Source organism: Chanos chanos, chromosome 12, assembly GCF_902362185.1.
Source record: "Chanos chanos chromosome 12, fChaCha1.1, whole genome shotgun sequence".
Classification (NCBI taxonomy): domain Eukaryota; kingdom Metazoa; phylum Chordata; class Actinopteri; order Gonorynchiformes; family Chanidae; genus Chanos; species Chanos chanos.
Genome location: NC_044506.1, coordinates 14,837,706 through 14,856,637, shown reverse-complemented (window position 1 = coordinate 14,856,637; position 18,932 = coordinate 14,837,706). Strand labels below are relative to the sequence as shown.

General features: G+C 41.6%; 1 protein-coding gene across 2 annotated transcripts; it reads right to left on the bottom strand.

Moving 5' to 3' along the window:
- Window positions 1-2,324: 2,324 nt before the first annotated feature.
- On the bottom strand, window positions 2,325-12,671 carry fndc5b (fibronectin type III domain containing 5b). 2 transcript variants are annotated; one of them, XM_030789411.1, is made up of 5 exons: window positions 12,581-12,671; window positions 6,671-6,786; window positions 6,136-6,334; window positions 3,359-3,448; window positions 2,325-2,464 (listed from the first exon to the last, which is right to left on the bottom strand). In XM_030789411.1, exons 1-5 carry the CDS (start codon window positions 12,669-12,671, stop codon window positions 2,325-2,327), a joined length of 636 nt encoding a protein of 211 aa, XP_030645271.1. The 2 variants fall into 2 exon arrangements, with proteins under 2 accessions (XP_030645271.1, XP_030645272.1); XM_030789412.1 differs by having other exon boundaries at window positions 12,602-12,671.
- Window positions 12,672-18,932: the final 6,261 nt, after the last annotated feature.

The following is an 18,932-nucleotide window of genomic DNA, read 5'->3' as shown; positions in this document are numbered from 1 at the left end:
AATACAGATTGCTGCCTTACCAAATGCTAAGTCTCCAATCCTCAGATTTTAATGCTATGACTAATCAAAGCCGAATGTACTGATTTTGGCTTTGACATAATTTTTGGAACAGAAATATTGCAAGAAAAAAAAACAGAGGTCTGATTACAATGAAATTAAGAGGATATATAAGCCACTATCCTGACCTGTAACCTCTTATATTCCCATTACTCGACTCTATACTTGAAGGGAGCCTTTGTCTTAGGCTGAAATGACTTAACATGGCAATTCAACCCAGTATTCAGTTGCCTGTCTTCGCGGTAATGTTCTCAATGTATTAATTAAGTAGGGTCACACAGGGGATGGATGTTGCGACCTGTTCCATAAACAATTAACCATTAATATAACCCTGTAATCAGTTATCTGCTGGGTGGGGGATTGGGAGAGGATGTTGAATAGCAGAATGATTAATACCCAACCCAGTGTCATTGTCCCTAACGCACTGAGCCCAGACGACATCTCGGGCCTGAAATGCACCGTTCCTGTCACAGCGGGAAATCAATGCTTCCCTGAACCCCTGACCTGCATTACCCACATTCACTTCCTGCTGACAGCTAAGGACTTAGCTGTTCAGTTTGCCCTACAGACTGGCTGAGAAAGATGCTAACTGCAATAGAGCGTCCCACTGCACTGACAAGTCCGTCGCTGCTCTGGCGTCTACTGTCAAACTGCCTCTACGGCCTCACGAAGTTCACCGAAAGTGACCCAAAGCAAAATGATTGGAGAGTCTGAGAGAAACAAGAGAAAACTTTTAGGATAGGTGGACTCAAAATTAGGCATAAAAGAGTACCCTTGCGAAAAGGCACCCGGTTTTTAAACTTTTTTTTTTTTCTAGACACATAAGAGCATAAGCAGAATAATGATACTCGTAAAAAATATAATAACCATATTAATGATGTTTTGAGGACCAAAGTAATTATTATTGTACAGTCATGAGCTCAATAGAGACAGCAAGCTCTGAATTTACTCGAGACACACTTGTGATTAAATATGTTTTCTATTACTGTAAATATACCATCAATATACTAAATGCAGTTTGATCTGTGCTGCTGGTCTGAATGGTAAGATTCAGTCCCCAAAAGCTAAAATGAGATAAAGTATATGAGTCTCTTTGTCGTTTGTCCTGTGGATATTTTCGTGGATGCCCTGAGAGCGAGATAGTGCTTAAGGAGAGAGATCCCACCGCACCAATAAACCTTATCAAATTTATAGTTGTGACTGTGGATAAGAGGGAGAGAGAAAGAGACAAAGAAAGAAATAAAGAGAGAGAGAGAGAGGCGGAGAGAGAGAGAGAGTGGGGTGAAATATCTCCATGCCGTCCCCAGACTCAGCAACTGCAGTCTAATGATAATCCTGATCCTGTTTCAGCACTGATAAGGGAGGAGAGCCGAGAAAATCACTCGTTTTTTTCTTTTGCCTCCATGTAAAGCACCACCCTGGTTTATGTAACGTCTGCCTCCCTCGAGTCGACAGATCGTTCTTTATCTGCAGGAGGCCGTGCTGGAGCCACGGTCGTCCTCCTCAGGTGACGTGGCATCCCCGGGCCTTCCAGTTTCCACGCTTTCCGTAATCCCGCTCCCGGCAACTGCTCAGGAGTTTTTTCGGGGGGAGGAGGGGGTTTTTGCCACTTTTGGATCCGAACCAACTGACTCTCCTTTACATCACAGTTTATCGATTCCCAAGTCCACCCACTGTGTGCTCATTAAAAGGGATGTGTGGATGTCCCAATATAAACAAGCACCAAGGAGTCCATGTCGGTGGATGTTGATAAGTATTAAAGAGTCTGCCAAATGACGATGAATGGGTCTGTTACACGATGATGTAATCTGATGGCTTTTCTAGTTTGTCTCAGGACTCTGCAGGGAACCAACACACACACGGCAATAAAGAAAACAACATGGCATTACTATGAGACATCAGTCAGACGTGTTATGGGAATAGTCTGATGGACACAAAATAATCGGTTTAGAAGTCTCTCTAGAAATACAAACTCCAAATAAGCTATATGGATAAGACAGGGAACAAGACATCGCCCAATATCCCCTTCCTAATTTTTTTATTTATTTTATAATTATTTTCTCAATTTTGACAGCGCCATGCAAGAAAAGAACCAATTGAAACATCTCTCCTGATAAAACACTGGGCTCAGGGCAATTTGCTGGTAACAAATTTATTAGGTTAGGAGTCTGAATGAGCACCTGAGCTGAGATTTTTATATCTGTATCTTTATAAACTCACTTGTTTTGAGGATAAAGCCCATTATTGCCAGTTGGGGGAGGGAGGGGTTAGACCTTGCTACGCAGGAGCCCCCCCGTCGGGTGCTCAGGGGTACTGCACTCTGACGAGTTCTTGGCTTTGTCCTTGTTGTTGTTGGGCTCATTGTCTTTGATGATGTCATACTGACGGCAGAACAGAGCTATCACACCTGTGAAGGACAGAGTTTAAAAAAAAGGAAAGAAAAAAGAAAAGAAAGAAAGAAGTAGTGAAAAAGTGAGACATGGACGGGAAGTTGATAGATGGGGTGTACGTCAGTCGGAGGAAACTGGGAACAGGAAAAGTGATGATGGATCACTTTGGGTTTATGACGGAAAAATAACAAACCAATTATAATTGAGTTCATACAGTCTGATGAGCTTCTCTGTGGCCTGGAATTCAGCCGTACCACGACTGTCACATTTGATGATGTATTCTCTGGTCGACACGGGGCTTAATGCGGATAGCACAGAGATGAGAGAGGCCCCTGAGGTCCAATTAGACCAAAGCAACACCCACGCCTTTCTCTTCTCTGTTCTCCCTTTGTATTCCTCTTTTTCTTCAAGTATCTATCTCTATCTCTCTTTCTCTCCCTTTCGGATTGTCTCTCTGTCTATCTGTCTGTCTGACTCTCTCTCTCTCTCTCTCTCTTTCTTGCACTGAGCAAATGGCTGTTTCTCAACACCAGTTACAAATTTCCACATCAATATCAGTGTAAAAACATGCCCTTAATCGGCAATATATATACATTTGTAACGCATCGGTCAAACAAAGTCAATGTCAAAGTATGTAAACACACGTATTGTCTCCTATTTTAAGTGCAGATGGAATTCTAATATGAATTTGTAATGCGTTATTTGGGTATAGTTGATGTTTCCACATGATTCAGTGACAATATCATTCAGATTATGTTACTAAATGTAATTAATAATTGAAGAATTGAAGATAGCCAGTTAAATGGTAGCTAAATGGAGTCAGTGCTGTTGTTTAAACTGTCTGAAATGTGCCGTGTTTTATGCCGACATATGTATGGATGGATTTCATGAGAAGATGCAGTGTCTCATACCTGCCCACATGATCAGCACCACCACGATTATAATGAGCTCTCCAGCCCTGAGCTGGGCTGCCTGACCCACCTCCTCCATGGTCACCTCATCTTTACAGGACAGAGCAAAAGAGACTGTCAGCACGTGCGCGCACGCACACACACACACACACACACACACACACACAAACACTCTATAAACTCATACACTAAAATTAAGAGGATCTTCAATTAGCGCATTCTCTCCAGCCACAGGGGAAATGTTTTAATAATTAACAACAGCCGGTATGAGACAGAAGGACTTCCCTGGCACTTGGCGCGGCGCTTTCTGCTATGAAGCATTAATGGTACCAGCTATTTTTCAGTGATCAAAGCACATTGTGTGCTGCTAGAGCGTAACGTTTAGGTGAGGCTGGAGTTTGCGGTTTATTAGTCTAGACTGTAGCCAAAACTCTGAGTTGTATTATAAGACTGGAAGAGATCATTTCTGGAATGAAGTTTGTAAACTAGACTTGATGGATCTCACTTAAAAAAAAAAAAAAAAAGAAGAAGAAAGAAAAGAAAAGAAAAGAAAAGAAAACTCATCCTGGCAGCTCCTGGAAACGGAGGTTTGATGAGAGATATTTGTTGGACTGAGCAGGTCCAGGTGACTGAATTAGCTCAGTGTCCCTGTGACTCTCCTCACAGCTTAGCTAGCCTTCACACTGCCAGGAGAAACTACACAGGCTGTTCCAGGTGAGAGATAAATAAACCGTCCTAATTAAGCCCTCATTAACTTCAAAAAAACAACAGAACTGCTTTCCCAGTGTCACTGCACTTTCTTAATACGCCTTCGGGAAAAAAAAAAAAAAAATACAAAAGAAACCGCAGTAATTTTGTTTCCAAGCACATATCTGCAGTCTGAATTTTTTCACTACCTTTTGACCAATGAGAATCTCAATAACCTTCGACCAGGCAGTCATGGTTGGATTAGTTTTAGCAGCATTCATTTCAGGCAAACTTTGACAATGAATATTTGGGCTTTTTACACCTTAGCAGTAGTGTCACTGACTAGCTGCAGCATGTGCCATGAGAAACCATAGGGAAAGAGACTAAAACGTACTGTCTGTGTTCATTCGCCACACTCTGTTTGAGGGATTACGCGTGAATCATAATGGTCTTCGTTTTCTTAATTGAAGGAGTGTCCTGAGACTTAATAAGAGACGGTTAATATTTTTTAAAAGCTTATTTTATGAGAGTGACATGGTTGGAGCATAGAAAAGGCTCAGTGTCAGACTAAATGGTCTGTCTTCCATCACAGGCCTGTGGTAGACACATCTGTGATGTTCTCTGTCAACTTTAAGCAGGAATTTGCTTTTAGAATAGAGGAAATGAAGTGGCATATATCTCCTGCACTGTTCAGTGGATTTCTTTTATATGGAAAATGTTCTCATAATGATGCAGTCACCCAACAAATTACAGTGAGCAGGATAATGTGATAGTCTTTTTTATAAATTAGTTTCTGAAATATATATCAAATTAATGTCTTCCTTTCAGAGTCCTTCTTCAGCGAAATTAAGTCTCGTAATGTGATTTTGTTTGAAGTTTAACTTGCAAAGTTGTCAAATTTTCATGTTTATTCTCCCTACTGTCTGTTTAATCTTGAACATATTCACCAAATAACTTTGTGTCATAGTGAAAAATATAAAATATTTGAGAAAATGATAAATAGTTGTTTCTATTGTTCAGTACAGTGCAGATCAGTTAAAGATCCAATGGCTCAGACCAGAACGTTCTCTAAGAATAGTTCTAAATGTCACTCTAACCCATAGACAGAGACAGTCTTAATCTGGCCTGGCCTATTTCACAAATATCTAATATTAACAGGGAACTATCATAGCACTCTCATCTAAGCATCCTCACCTTTACAAGTTCTAGCTCTAGAGTTTCCAGCACTTTCCATGCCGCCTCAGCGTGCAGCCCTTGTATGTATCTTTCCCCTGATTTTTTTTTTACCTCGTTATCGCAAGTAAATGACAGAAGATGTGAAGGCCTAGCATTCATCATTATTTATAGGACTTGGCATTTGATATGGGGGCTGCGTTTGGAACAGTGGCACCTTTAATAGTGGTTTGTCCGAATAAGTGGGTTACCAAGTGGATTATGAAACATGAAATTGGTGTTATTGTGCGTCGTTCCAGATAAGGCTGAACGGCCTCTTACGAGGATTCAGATGGGCAAGTACACAAAAGCAGGCCATTTTACATTGAATTATGGCATATGGCTGTTTTTAGAATGGTTGTGTAACAGCTATACCCTGCTGTGCCTTTCTCCTGGTGCTGACGGGATGCTATAGAAATGTTTTGGCTGTGAAAATAGTGCCTTTCTAAAAACCGACCGTAACCTTTGCACTGTTGAAGTGGGATTATTTATTCAACCTTACGTGTAATGGGACATAAAATGAAAGGAAGATGAAAAAAAAAAAAAAAAAGTCGTCAAAGCAGTAAAGCAGGAAGAACGAAAACCGACTTAAATAGACTAATTCAACAGTAACTGTTCGAGTGCTATTATTTCACTCTTAGATTAATGAAATTTAAAAACATGGAAAACAACGCCAACTTATCTCCTCTGCTGCTATTTCAGAGAAAAGCTTGGTCAGGTCTCTTTTCCCCTGATTATTAACTTGCTGTATATTGCATGCATGCTCTTTACACATTAATATACATTAATATACACATGGATTTGTTGGTAATGAACAGTTTTGTCATGAATAGTTATCTCCATATACTGTGAAGCCGTTGGTTTCTGTTGTGACTTGCCTGGGCTCTTGGAGGCCAGTTTCTCCGACTCTTTTGGGGTGCGGAACAGAACGGGGTCGCTGGGGGGGCTAGTGCCACTCATGCTGATTGACTGTACATGAACTATGTACTCTGTGTCCTCCTCCAAATCCCATAACGCACACGACCGCGTGGTTGTGTTCACCTCTTGGATGAAACGCAGCATTCTCACGTCCTTCTTCTGTGCGGATTAAAAAAAAAAGACAAAAAGAATGAGTACACGTGAACAGACACACACATTCACACACTCACTCAGTGAATGGTGACGGACTTTATGTTATGATGGGTGTGGGTGACAGGATGTAGCTAATGTTCCTTTTACATCACTAAAGTCTCCAGAAACTATTCCAAAATCATGACACAAACCACGCGTAGACAGACAGACAGACACACTCACACACACACACACACACACACAGGTGGCTGCCACAGGATTGTGAACACTATTGAAAAAGGTAAGGTCACAGTATGTTGTCGTCCAGATCATGTTAGACTCATTGACACGAATGGCTCTTACCTGTTGGGTAATAGCAAAGCCAATGACTGGGTCCCCCTCCAGGATGTCCCATGTCACCACAGCCGAGTTCCCTTCCCGCACTTTGATGGTCACATTGAGTGGGGCAGACAAGCCGTCTGGAGACCAAAGATCGCAAAAAAAAAAAAAAAGGTATTGAAAGAGCATCCTTTCAAAAACCTGCTCTCCTCTATGGACCTATGCTTTAGAGCACACAGAAATAGAGAGAAAAGCTCTTTTTATTTATGTGTGTGTGTGATGGGACCATGTCAAAAGATCACAGACTGTTTCTCTCTCTCTCTCTCTCTCTCTCTCTCCCCCGCTCTTTTTCTCTCTCGCTCTCTCCCTCTCCCTCTCTCACTCTCTCTTTCGCCACACACACACACGCGCACACACACATTTCCAAAACCAAATAGCACGGCCTGTTTAAATTTCAGCTTGTGGGAATACACTGTTGCACAGCTTGCTATGACCTTACGCTCAATCAGTGCGTTTTACTTTTGTTTACTTATGCTGGAGCTCTCAGATGCTTATCTAAGCTTGCCTTGCTGTCTTTGATGGTTAACAAACAAATAAAAAGCCCATTGTCCAGCACATACTGCTGAGTGCTTCTTACCAATGCAAAATTATCTCCTGAGTTCAATGAAACAAACAAACAAAAAAAAAACAGGGAAAGGATCGCAGATGTGATGACTACGTTGTCATATGTCTGAATTAATAATGTGAGAATGCATACGTTTCTGTCGGTAATAGCATGGCACAGCTAGGGTCCCTTGACAACAGAACAGGAAGGTGTCAGCCTGGTATTGTTTATCACAGTGTTTTTGCATCCATCCGTCTAATGGGGGAAATGTTTCCAAAGTGAGCCGCTCAGAGACAGAGAGTGAAACAAACACATTATTCTGTACAGTAGGGAATGGTTCCCACACCATGAGGATATCTCACATAAGCCTAATTAAGAGCTCTAATATTTACTGCAGTCAGCTACAGCCATCAGCACTCTCATAGCCACCTGATAGACTTCTCATCATTTCTCTAGCTGTGCTGTAGTAACATGGTAGGTGTTGTGTTTGGTATCTGTTCCCAGCTTCGTGGTCTCTCTCATCCACTTCTTTGACAATATAGATGTATATCTGTTTGTGTGTAGACCCTAAAAAAAAGTGCATTATTTTCAACATAAGGTTTGCCACCTCACCGATATTATTATTTCTGTATGTGTGCATGTCAGAATACTCAATTATGAATATGTGATTGTGAATTCTAAAGGGTTTTTTTTTTTTTTCATTGTTTGCCTTTCGGTTTCCTTGTTTTCTTTCTGTTCCTTTTTTTTTTTTGGTGCTAACCATACTGCGGCTGTTTCCCAGAGCATTCAATTAAAACAGATCCCACTGCTCAGTAATGACTTGTCCTCCCAGACTCACACCAATGATCTATATTACCCTAGGACTCACAGAAAGAGCCTAAACAAAGTGTATTGGCCTGCCCCCCTGAGACAAATGTGTTTTGAATGTATTGACTAAGTGCAGGGCTCTCCACTCCAACACTGGCTCCCCAGCCTTGCATTCCATCATGTCACTGGAGCTTTGCAGTGCAGGCAACAAAAGCAAAAGGGTAGTTTGAGTTAACATGAGGTAAGTTCCAGCTTTCATGCCAAGCTTTTACGCCAGGTTTCCACACAGGTTTCCGCCCTGCGTAATTTCGCTCTGGGTGCGTGGTTGTGAAAACAGCAAGCAAGTCACCTAGCTCAAAAGTTCGAGTGCTTAAATGAAGGTCTATAGTGGTCTATTCGCCCCGACCAGAGCCATTGAGAGAGTTTTTTTCTACCGCTCTGGCTCTGACTAAGGTCATGTAACATGTAAACAACAACCCGTGTTGATGTAGACACAAATGGTTGCCCATATATCCTTTAATCATATACATGTTTTCATGCTACATGTAGCTTTTAGCCTCCTCCATCTTGGTCAGACTTTTTTTTGTTGCTCCCGTCTCTCTAGAGCACCTCACGTACCAAGCATAGCACACGCTGAACTGATTGGCTCTTGCGTGGCTCTCAAGTTGAGAATTGGCCACCTCAGTTTTGCTTGCCTCTGCGAATTCGTTCCTATTTCGCCAAACCAGAGCGAATTTTGCCTCCATACAACCTGAATGAGAGCGGAGCAAAATTCGCTGCAGTGTAAACATACTGTTAGCCTTTGATGACTGTAGTGAGAGAGATAAGACCATAGCAGCTTTTAGGAGACAACTGAATTCATATTCGATTGGCGGTTTTGTGGTGTTAAATCATAAGAAATACAGAAAAGAGCCATCCTAGATGCGCTCTTTTTTTTATATTGGCTAGCTGGCTGGTGTTTTTTTTTTTTTTTTTTCAGTATAACTATCCCATACTACATGGTCACTTCTTTAAAAGAATTACCCGCAAGTACATCTGCAGTTGCAATTGTGATGTAAAATAACCTTCCTGGCAGAGCCGAGCTTAATCTGAGAGAATCCAAGCCTCTCGGTTTGGGTGTTTGTTTTTTTTTTTATACTGTGATCCTTTATACAGGTTGCGGCTGATTCACAAGGCTACAGGGACTCATGTCATGTTCTCCTTCACACCCAGGGACACATGCAAACACTGCTCCCTCATTTATACACAGGAGCCGCTCTCCTGGACCGACGCTCTGGCCTTGTCTCTCTCCATGTTTGGGGTAATCTCTGGCTGTCAGCGGATGTGCAATAAACAAGGGGTTTGTCCTGGACGTGTCGTTGCCCCTCATTACCACTGGAGACTCTGTGTCTGATTTACAAAGGCCAGGCTGATGGTCGAATCTCTTGGCCTGAGTCAAGCTCCTGAGGCCTTTGCTTTTGTCAGCCCTCGTAAATACACAGTTTCACACTTCCATCTCATTGGCTTGGACTGTCCATGAAGAATATTTACGACGGTAAATTACAGCCCTGGTATCTGCCCTCAAGTCTACTTTAGTCCCTGTCTTTGTAGCAGAATACTGTACGAGATACAAACTATCGGGGCATTAAATGAAGCATATTAAGGAAGCGCCACAATATGCTTTGCTTTAATGACTGTTATTTGTTTGCTGACACCACATGCCACTGTGGGTTTTTTTTTTTTTTCACAATTAGTTGATCTGTCAAATGACTTGCAGTGCAAACAGATGCATCTCTACTTACAAACAGCAGATATTTTACCTCCCAGTTTTTTGTTTTGTTTTGGGTTTTTTTGTTTTTATTTTTTTTTAAATTTCACATTGTTCATATGCTTGCATTTAATTACAGACTGTTCCTCAGACTACTGCAAGCAATCAGCCCCAAAAACTGAAATCTGGAGAGGGTGAAGAGGAGGTGTCGACGCGGGCTGATGAATATCTGTGCAGCTGTGGTTGTAATAAAGCACAGGACAGCACAGGCCATAAATGATTCATCAAAAATGAGGCGTAATATACTCGGCTGATTATGAAGGTCTTTGACCGTATGTTGGCGAGGTGGGTAGGTCAGATTAAAGGGTGGAAGCATATGTTATGTCATCCAGTCTTGTCGAGTTTAGAATCTATACCTGCTGTGTCTGTAGGGAAGAATTAGTGGGAATTCTTCATAATTACAGGCGTGACTTAATATGTGTATGCTGGAGCAAGATTAGGTCAAAGCTCCCCATACCCGATAGGACAATTTAATAGGCAGCAGTGCCGTACATTCAGTCCAAATCCTCACAGAACACATTTGCAGACACATGTAGCGTTCACTCTGTTTTCCCTGTTTTTCCCCCTATATGCTTTGATGAGATGGCTGACACTGTCAGATGAAACAAACTGGCAGGGCTGGTACAGAGCTGAGAACCCAGCACTCAGCACTCAGTGGTCACCGTGCCTCCGTCTCTCATCGTTTCCACACAAAAACAATAAGCCCGCGAGGAAAGACGAAGCCCAGCTCAGAGCCTCAAAGCTAATCTGCATCTACAGCATCTACAGCATCCTCTGCCTGCCTGCATACTTCACCTGCTTACTCTGCCTTGCCCTCGCTGGTCGTCTGTCTGACTGTCTGTCAGGAAAATCCTTACTTCCCCAACCGAGGGTGAACTAAGCATTGGTTCTCTGTGTATGAATTATTGTTGTTATGCCCTGCTGTCTCAAGTTATAACAATAGCAGATTTGGCTTGGAACTTTTGTTGTCGGAGCTGTGCCTGTTTGTGGGTTTTTTTTAATGACACAGTATAGGAGACAACACTGAGTTTATACTGTGTGATGAGGTGTTTTGGTCCCATAGAAACAGTCTTACTTGGACAAATGTATGCAAGTTAGTTACTCTAATTGACAGTGCAACTTACACAGCGTGGGCAGTGAAAATAGAGCCTTATTTAATTAAACCACATTGAATATTACAGGTTAGTCACCCAGCACACCCACGATACCATCCCTGCCATTGATAACAACACCACAACACAAAACTATTTAAAAGAGCTTCTCAGTTTTCAAAGTGTTTTACTCTTCCAATGTGTGAAGACAAAAAAGATGAGAAACTTTAGATCAGTTGATTACAAATATTTATCTAGGGGAATGAGAGAGCAGTTTCAAAAGAGAGCATCACAGGGGAACCATGGATGAGTTGAGGTGCACTGACCCTATTACAGCTAGAAATGCATTTTTTTTTTGTAAGTAGTGTGGTGTAAACAACACTAGCATTGTTCTTCTGAGGAATGAAAAAAGTCATTTGTTCAGATGAGTCATCCATCAACCTGTCCTAAAGAAGTGGGCAAACATGTGTGCAGCGCATGCCAAAAGAAACCTATAGGCCCAAGTAGTGCCTATTTCCAAATATAAGGGGCTCTGGTCTCAGATCTGTTTTACTGGCATGATCACATCTATTCAGCCCCTTAGATAAGATGAATTGTAATAAATGCAAGGCTAGTCTAAAAATGAGCTTTATTTACTGGTGGTTCCTTCCAGGGTGACAATGGTAGCTTTCACTGGGCATTGGTTTTAACAACATGAAAATGACATAAACCGTATGCTACTATCATCTCGGTCACTGGATTTCAACCAAATTCATCAATTACGGAAAAACTTCTAGAGTGGCACCTAACACAGCATTGTCCACAACTGCGAACAAAATATCAAATTATAATTTCTCCTGGAAGACTGGTATTGCATCACACCACTTATACACTTATAGAATCTATGTAGTGGAGCTGCTTTGGTGGCTCAACGTGGCCTAATATCCTGTTAAGTGACCTTATGTTGGTATTTCCTTTATTTTGGCAGTTACCTGTAGATCCATTAAATGCAGGGATTTAACAGGACAGAGATAAATTCACGTGCCATTCAGACTAAAGGTTGCACGTTTTCAATTAGTCTCGCGTTTGTCCCACATTAATCAAAATAGCAAATAACGTTTTTACAGCGTTTCACAACTGGGAACAAGCTGGGAAATCGCCAGCCATACGTTATCCACAATACCTGAGTAACGGCTTACCTGCTCACCATAACCGCATCATGTCTAAAATGGCATACAGGAGGTAGGGAATACCAAAAAGAAACGACCAAAATATTTATAAGCAAACAAGCGAGTGACCATCATTAAAGCGACACGTTGTGAACAGAGTTGAAGAATCAATTCCCGATGCGCATCGTTTTACAAATGTTCGATAAACGATACTTTTGCTCCCAGGATGTGATGAACAGGTAGGCTTAGTGAAAGACTATTTATCCGCTGACCACATCCTCTGAGAACATGTCTGAAATTCACTAATATTTTTTAAAGAAATTAATGCATGCCCTACCAATGTGCTGAACTCAAAACAGATGTGAAATCACAGACTCCGACTATTTATTGATGGAAGGTTACTCCATATTCATTCATGCAATACACATGCTGTTGAGGTTTTGCAGAGGGTATTAACTATGTCGTGTTTATTGACACATTTAATACGTGCAAACTTACCGGCATTAACCGAAGACACAGAGAAATAGCCCAGAAACAGCAACGCAGCGGAGATGCCTTTTTCCCCCATCCTTCAAGCAAATCTTTACATTCTGTTCTGAGGACGTTGAATCCCATTTACTCTCAGTAATGTTAACACCAAAAGATCGGCGTCTAATTGTTCAGCAATCACGACAGACTGTCGTTGTTCACTTTACGTAGCCTATTCTCGTTTAACTCGTAACGGCATTAGATCTAAACTCCGTAGTTGCCGCAGAAACGCGACATCAGAGGACCGTGCAGCCTACCTGGGACAGCGCATTGAGCTCTGCATTCGAGACGCGCGCATGCCTGTCTGCTATTTTACGCGCCATCGGTTTTCGGGGGGGACGTAAGAATGTCTTCAAATCACTCTAAATTGTGATGACCACAAGTTAACCGACCGTTTCATTTTTTGCCACACCACAGACGTTGCCACCGTGCTTTGAGTGAAGCCTGTTGGTTGTGCGAATTGCAGGCTATTTCAAGGGGCGCTCGACTTAGCTCGAGTACTGCAGAATGAAACGTGCTGTCACCGTCAGACATCCTCAGTCCAACCAATTCACAGTCTCTCTCTCTCTCTCTCTCTCTCTCTCTCTCTCTCTCTCTCTCTATTTAGGGGAGCCACACTTCCTAAATGGCATTGTTGCAGACATTAGGGCCTTCCTCTCAACACTTGTAAAGGTGCCAATTGTTGAGAACAGAAAACACCCCACATACTGAGACACACCTGCTGCTTATTGTGCTGATGCCTTTTATTTCACCTCATCTTTTCTCTCACTGCTGTACATCATGTACTATACTGTCTTATATCTATGTCATATCATCTTATATTTCACAATAGCAGAACACATAAATAAATGACCAAAGTATATGTGTATTTGTCAATATGTTTATTAAGTCCATAAAACATTGCACTGTAGTGTATGCCACTGAACTGATGAAAAAAATTCTGATACTGTGTTTAAAGCAGCTTAGCTAAAACTTCGGGGCTGACAGGTTTCGTCAAGCCTCCCGTGAACTGACTTATGAACAAACTTTCAGAGTTTTAGTCGAAGGTCCACTCAGTAGTGGTCTAAGGGAGTCAGTGAAAAGTGATGGACATTGCAGCCTCTCATCTGTGCTTCAAGTAATATCTTGCCTCTCCCACTCTTCACTGACTAGAGTTCATCCGGTACAGTTTCATGTCCTTTGCCATATTGTCCTTAAAAATCATTCTCTGTGTTTGGAGTCTGCATATGTCATGTATTTTGCTCTTTAACTTGACTCTGCAGACAGAGAAATGTCTTCTTCTCTTCATTCTGTGGCAGTGTTGTGATTCAGTGACCCTTGCCATATACTGCTATTTGAATATCTGTGATCACTAAGCATAGAATAGTGTTTACCCTGGAATATCATAACCAGAGTCTCTGGATATCAGCTGTTACAGCCTTTTTTCCTGTTAAGACCGCTACAGTTCAATATGGCCTAAGGAATCCAGTCAGGAACGAAATACAAAGAGTGCATTCACCTAGTTTCTTGCCATAGTACTGCAGTGCATATTGAGTTATAGACTCACAGGGAAACAACCATGAATTGTTAAATAAAATCTATCGATAAGTAATTAATGGATTTGTTGTTGAAGTTGTTGTTGTTGTCTCTTAATCTCATCTGTAAAAATCTGAATAATCCTGGTGTCAGCGTTGAGGACTTGGGATGTTGGCAGAATTGACAGAATATGATGGCGTTAATAGTATTGGCACAAAATTCATTTCATAGAATGCCCCCACAGGACAAAGCAGGTGCTGTAGTTTTCCAGTGGGATTACACTGAAATGATGTTACAGTATTGGCTCGTCTGGGGAATGAAGGGGAAGTTGAAGAGATGCTTGAGGGGGCTCTGGCAGGAAAGTCACGCATTTATCTAATTGCCATATGTCTGATGTTACACATGGAGAAATTCACTGTTTTCTCTATCTCTGTCTGTCTGTCTGTCTGTCTCTCTCTCTCTCTCTTTCTCTCTCTTTATTTCATGTTGCCATTCTCATTTCTTTCTCTCCATCTGTCTGCTCCATTTGCAATTTTTACAACCTTTCTCTCACTACAACTGAGTCCAAAAGAGAAAATGGGGCAGTGAAAGCATTCCTCCATGCAGCCGAGCTGGGTTTTGGAGAACAGTGGGTGTAGAAACACTATAAATTGGTGTGAAGGTGATTCTCTGTCTCCCTGCTGCTGTCGCTGTTCCAGGGGAATGACTCCAGATCTTTGTTTCTGGGAACACGCAACCATGGCCCACTTCCCAATCAATCCCACGCTGTCTGAATGAAAACACTACCCTATGGGACCTAGATCACAAAGACGTCAATACCACAGCATGGCTGTGTGTGTGTGTGTGTGTGTGTGTGTGTGTGTGTGTGTGTGTGTGAGAGAGAGAGAGAGAGAGACTGTGCCTGAGTTGTTTTATTTGGATCGATGTAGTGCACGTCTGACTCACTATTCATTGCCATTTTTAAATACTTGAGCACACATGTAACATATGGTCCAGTCTGACTCCACACTTTTTTAGCCATTTTCAGTTACCATGGTGAAAGCTTCACTGATGATATTTAAATATGGTTTCTGTGGAACCTTTTCATTCATAGATGTAGTTAGAGGTTGTCACGCTGATTCAACAATGAGCCACACAGCATGTGAAGGAGCACGGACAGTTAAGAAAGCCGAAAGTGATTAGTGCTTAGTTAAAAAAAAAAACAAAAACAAAAAAAAACCCAAACGCCTATATCATTTTTTTGCCCTTTCTTTGCCTTTATAAATTATAGCACCATTCCCAATGAGATACTTCAAATGATTCATGGACTTTACAGAAATTCACACATTTCAGAGTTATTAACTGAGAATTCCAAAGAGCTGTCATAAATATTGAACAGCAGCCTGATGACGGTCGTATTTCATAGTCCAGTAATACGTAAGAGGAGGGGAAACATAAGATGTGTGTCCAGTGCCGAATTGTTCAGCACTTAAACTGAAAACTGATCTCTCTTCGCATTCATGAACAATTAATTAACGCTGATGTCCTCATTCTATCATTTCATTGTGTCTGTTGCTTCAGAAGAAGGGAGTAGAAGAAGAAAGGGAGAGATTTTCTCCTCTTTTGAAAAAAAAGAAAACAAACCACGCTGTTACGAGTCCTGTTCTGTCACAAAACACATAGAGGGAAATAATTCCCAGGCAGTTTATTTTTGAGAAACATACCAACCCCCGTGATTCCAAATAGCCGTTTCCAAAACTCACATTTACACGAACTTAGATATGTGGTTTGATGTGACTTTTTGTTTTTCTTTATATGGCTATTTTTTTTTTGTTTAATACATATTTGACAGCAAACTTAACCCAATGTAATTTGGTTATAAGCGATTTACAAAGCTGTTGGTTGGCCAGAAAAGCCATCCTGCAAACTGCTAATGAACTGAGGAAATAAAACGCACACTCATTTTGAGGTGTGCAGCCAAGTGTGACAGGGAAGGAAAGCAAGTCAGAAAATGAATGAAAGAAAATGAAAGAGATGAATGAAGGAAAACGGAAAGCCAGATAAATTTGCTGTTGTAGGAGAAAAAGCAGAGTTACAGAAGGCGGTATAGGCAATGAGAGAAAAGATTGATGGGTGTCTAAACATGTTTGTTTTTTAGGGGAATGAGATGGTATGTTGAGAGAAGGAAACACAGCTGCAGCCCTTTCCTTCAGCTCGCTTCAGGTTGTTCTCCGCAATGTCACTGAAGGTACAGCATGCCTAGCACAGCAATCCAAACAAAAAAAAAAAAAAACCCACAAGTACACAGACACACAAACATACACGCTCGCACGCCTGCGCACACACACACACGCACACGCACACACACACATCTCTCCCTAAAGCTATAAAGTGAAAGCGCTGACATCACTGCAGCCACTCATTCATGAATATTCTTCCTCCAGGTTCCAAGTCTTGACCTTCTCTCCTTGGACCTCCCTCCCTATCTCTCTCTCTCTCTCTCTCTCTCTCTCTCTCTCTTTGTCTGTCTCTTCCTCTCTTTCTCTCTCTCTCTCTCCTTCTCCCTCTCCCTCTCTCTTTCTCTCGCCCTCTCTTTCTCTCTCTCTCTCTCTCTGTCTCTTTGGGACTCTATAGCAGCGGATGAGTGAATGGTATGGCAGGGTGACTGGTGGTGTTGAACGAATTTGCTAAAGTGATCAAGGAATGCGTAGCTGGCATTGGCAACCAAAAGACAGGTTGTCCTCCCGATAAGAAGGTAGGAAAAAAAAAAAAAAGTAGTGGGAAGAAGTTAGTAAATGACTGTGTGTCTGACGTCAGCTCGTTCTGTCAGGTCTCACAAGGGCATCCAGAAGACCACAGTGCTGAGGGAGCAATCCCTCTGATTAGGAAACCAAGGAAACTCTCCAGCTAGATCCACACCTGGCCTTGCTCCAGTTTCACTCTTTACGTACCATCACTTCAATTTATTACCTCGCTTTTTTTAGTTAGAAAACACACGCACACACACATGCGCTGCCACACACACAACACCAACGTCTGATCGAAAACATATCACCCGGCTTTGCCAACGGACCGGTATGCGTGCTAAATCTCTCATTTTTATATTTCTCCCATACATATGCATTCCATTGGTTCACAGATTCACATTAAAACTATCCATATAAGGTTACGCTGTCTATTCTCTCATTTTTCCTCTTTGTACCTGATAAAGTTGGATTGCGAACCGAAATCTGTTCTGAGAACACATATCCGACAGTGGCTCTCCACACAGATGGAGCCAGATTGCCGTTTGTTCGGTAAATATTTACCCAGTCTGGGAGTAGCCACGGGAACATGCAGAGGAGAGTAAACTGGGGATCATACTACACGCTGTGTACATGGCAAAGCAACGCAGTGGAGAGCTCTTTAGAGAATCACCCTTTTCTACCCACTCACCGAATCTCCCTTCCCGATGCATTCTCATACTCTCTCTCTCTCTGTGTGTGTGTGTTTTCTCATTGTATTGCTTTACGTAGCCAATACACTTAGCCAATGCCCTTTTGTTTACAAATCTACACCATGTTGAAAATTTTCAGCTGCTGTGTTGCGTAGGTCATATATTTACAGTGTCTCCCTGTTTGTTGTTGCATATTAGTATAGCAAGAGACTAATTATTTTAATGCTGTTGTCACAGTGTGTTAAGAAATGTTAACAAGTCTGTTAACAAAAGTCACTGGGAACCTCTTATACAAAAGCCAGTTCCTTTTTTTTATTATCATATAAGCACTAATTATATAGGGGTGACATTTTCACGGAGGGGAACGTATTTGTTGCTTAAACTGTGCTGTATCTATGAATAGGTTTGCTCTGTCAAGCAGGTTGTCTGCCATAAACCCAATTTCACAATCCTGACTCTCTGGCTTTTAGTATTAATGTAGAGCTGAGAGAAGCTCCACTCCAGGTATACAAAGCCGGGGCTGATTCAACTGTAGCTCCCGTGGTTGGAGTTTAATTAGCTTCCAGGACCCGGAGGACACGGAGAAGGCTTCCCGCGATTAGTAAATTGTGTTCAAACGCCAGAGGCACTTTTTATCCCATGTTGATTCTCATTTATATGCATGGGTGTTTGGGAGGGGAACATATCATGGTAGCTCTCCTGGTCTTGCAAAGCTGGTAGTGTATCAAATGAAAGGCCTGGTGTTTTTAAGAGCGGTTAGATTGATTAGGTGGGGAGACTGTCGTGACAGTACTGTTCTCGGTATTTGTATGTGATCATATAACTTCTAGTGAATCTGTGTGACACATCCAATAAGAAATCCACAAGCTCCTCTCCCATCATGCAGCGCGCCTGTCAATCACATTTCTCTTTAGTTTAAAGGCTAGCCCAGTCAGCATAATGCATTCTTATCCACAGCAGGTATCGTTTTGTGTTCCAGTAGTACTCGGGGCTAAATATAGTTATGTTTGAAAATGTTATATGAAATACAAAGTATTCAAAATGTTCTGAGGAACCAGAAATGTTTTAAAATGTGTATTTTAGAATTCAAGTATATAGCAAATGATTTTAAAAAAAATGCATGTAATGTGTCTTGAGAAACAAATAACGGTTAAATGTATTCAAAGACAACCCAGTAATTTGAGGGGGAAAAAAAAGGAAAAACAACTGTTTTGAACAAAAGCTGCCTGAAACTCAGAATATTTTAGCTGATCTGTACTCAGGACTTGCCATGAAGTGTAAATAAGAGTTGATACTGCTGAATGTTGGAAATTTGAAATCCCATGGAGTCTCAATAGAAAAAAAAAAAGTTCCGATAAATCCGAAACAGAT

Excerpts from the sequence above, each read along its gene's own strand:
- fndc5b (XM_030789411.1), bottom strand. The coding sequence starts at position 12,671 with ATGGGGGAAAAAGGCATCTCCGCTGCGTTGCTGTTTCTGGGCTATTTC. Across the intron at positions 6,335-6,670 it reads GCTTTGCTATTACCCAACAG|AAGAAGGACGTGAGAATGCT; the intron begins GTAAGAGCCATT and ends TAATCCGCACAG. Across the intron at positions 2,465-3,358 it reads GGTGCTGATCATGTGGGCAG|GTGTGATAGCTCTGTTCTGC; the intron begins GTATGAGACACT and ends TGTCCTTCACAG.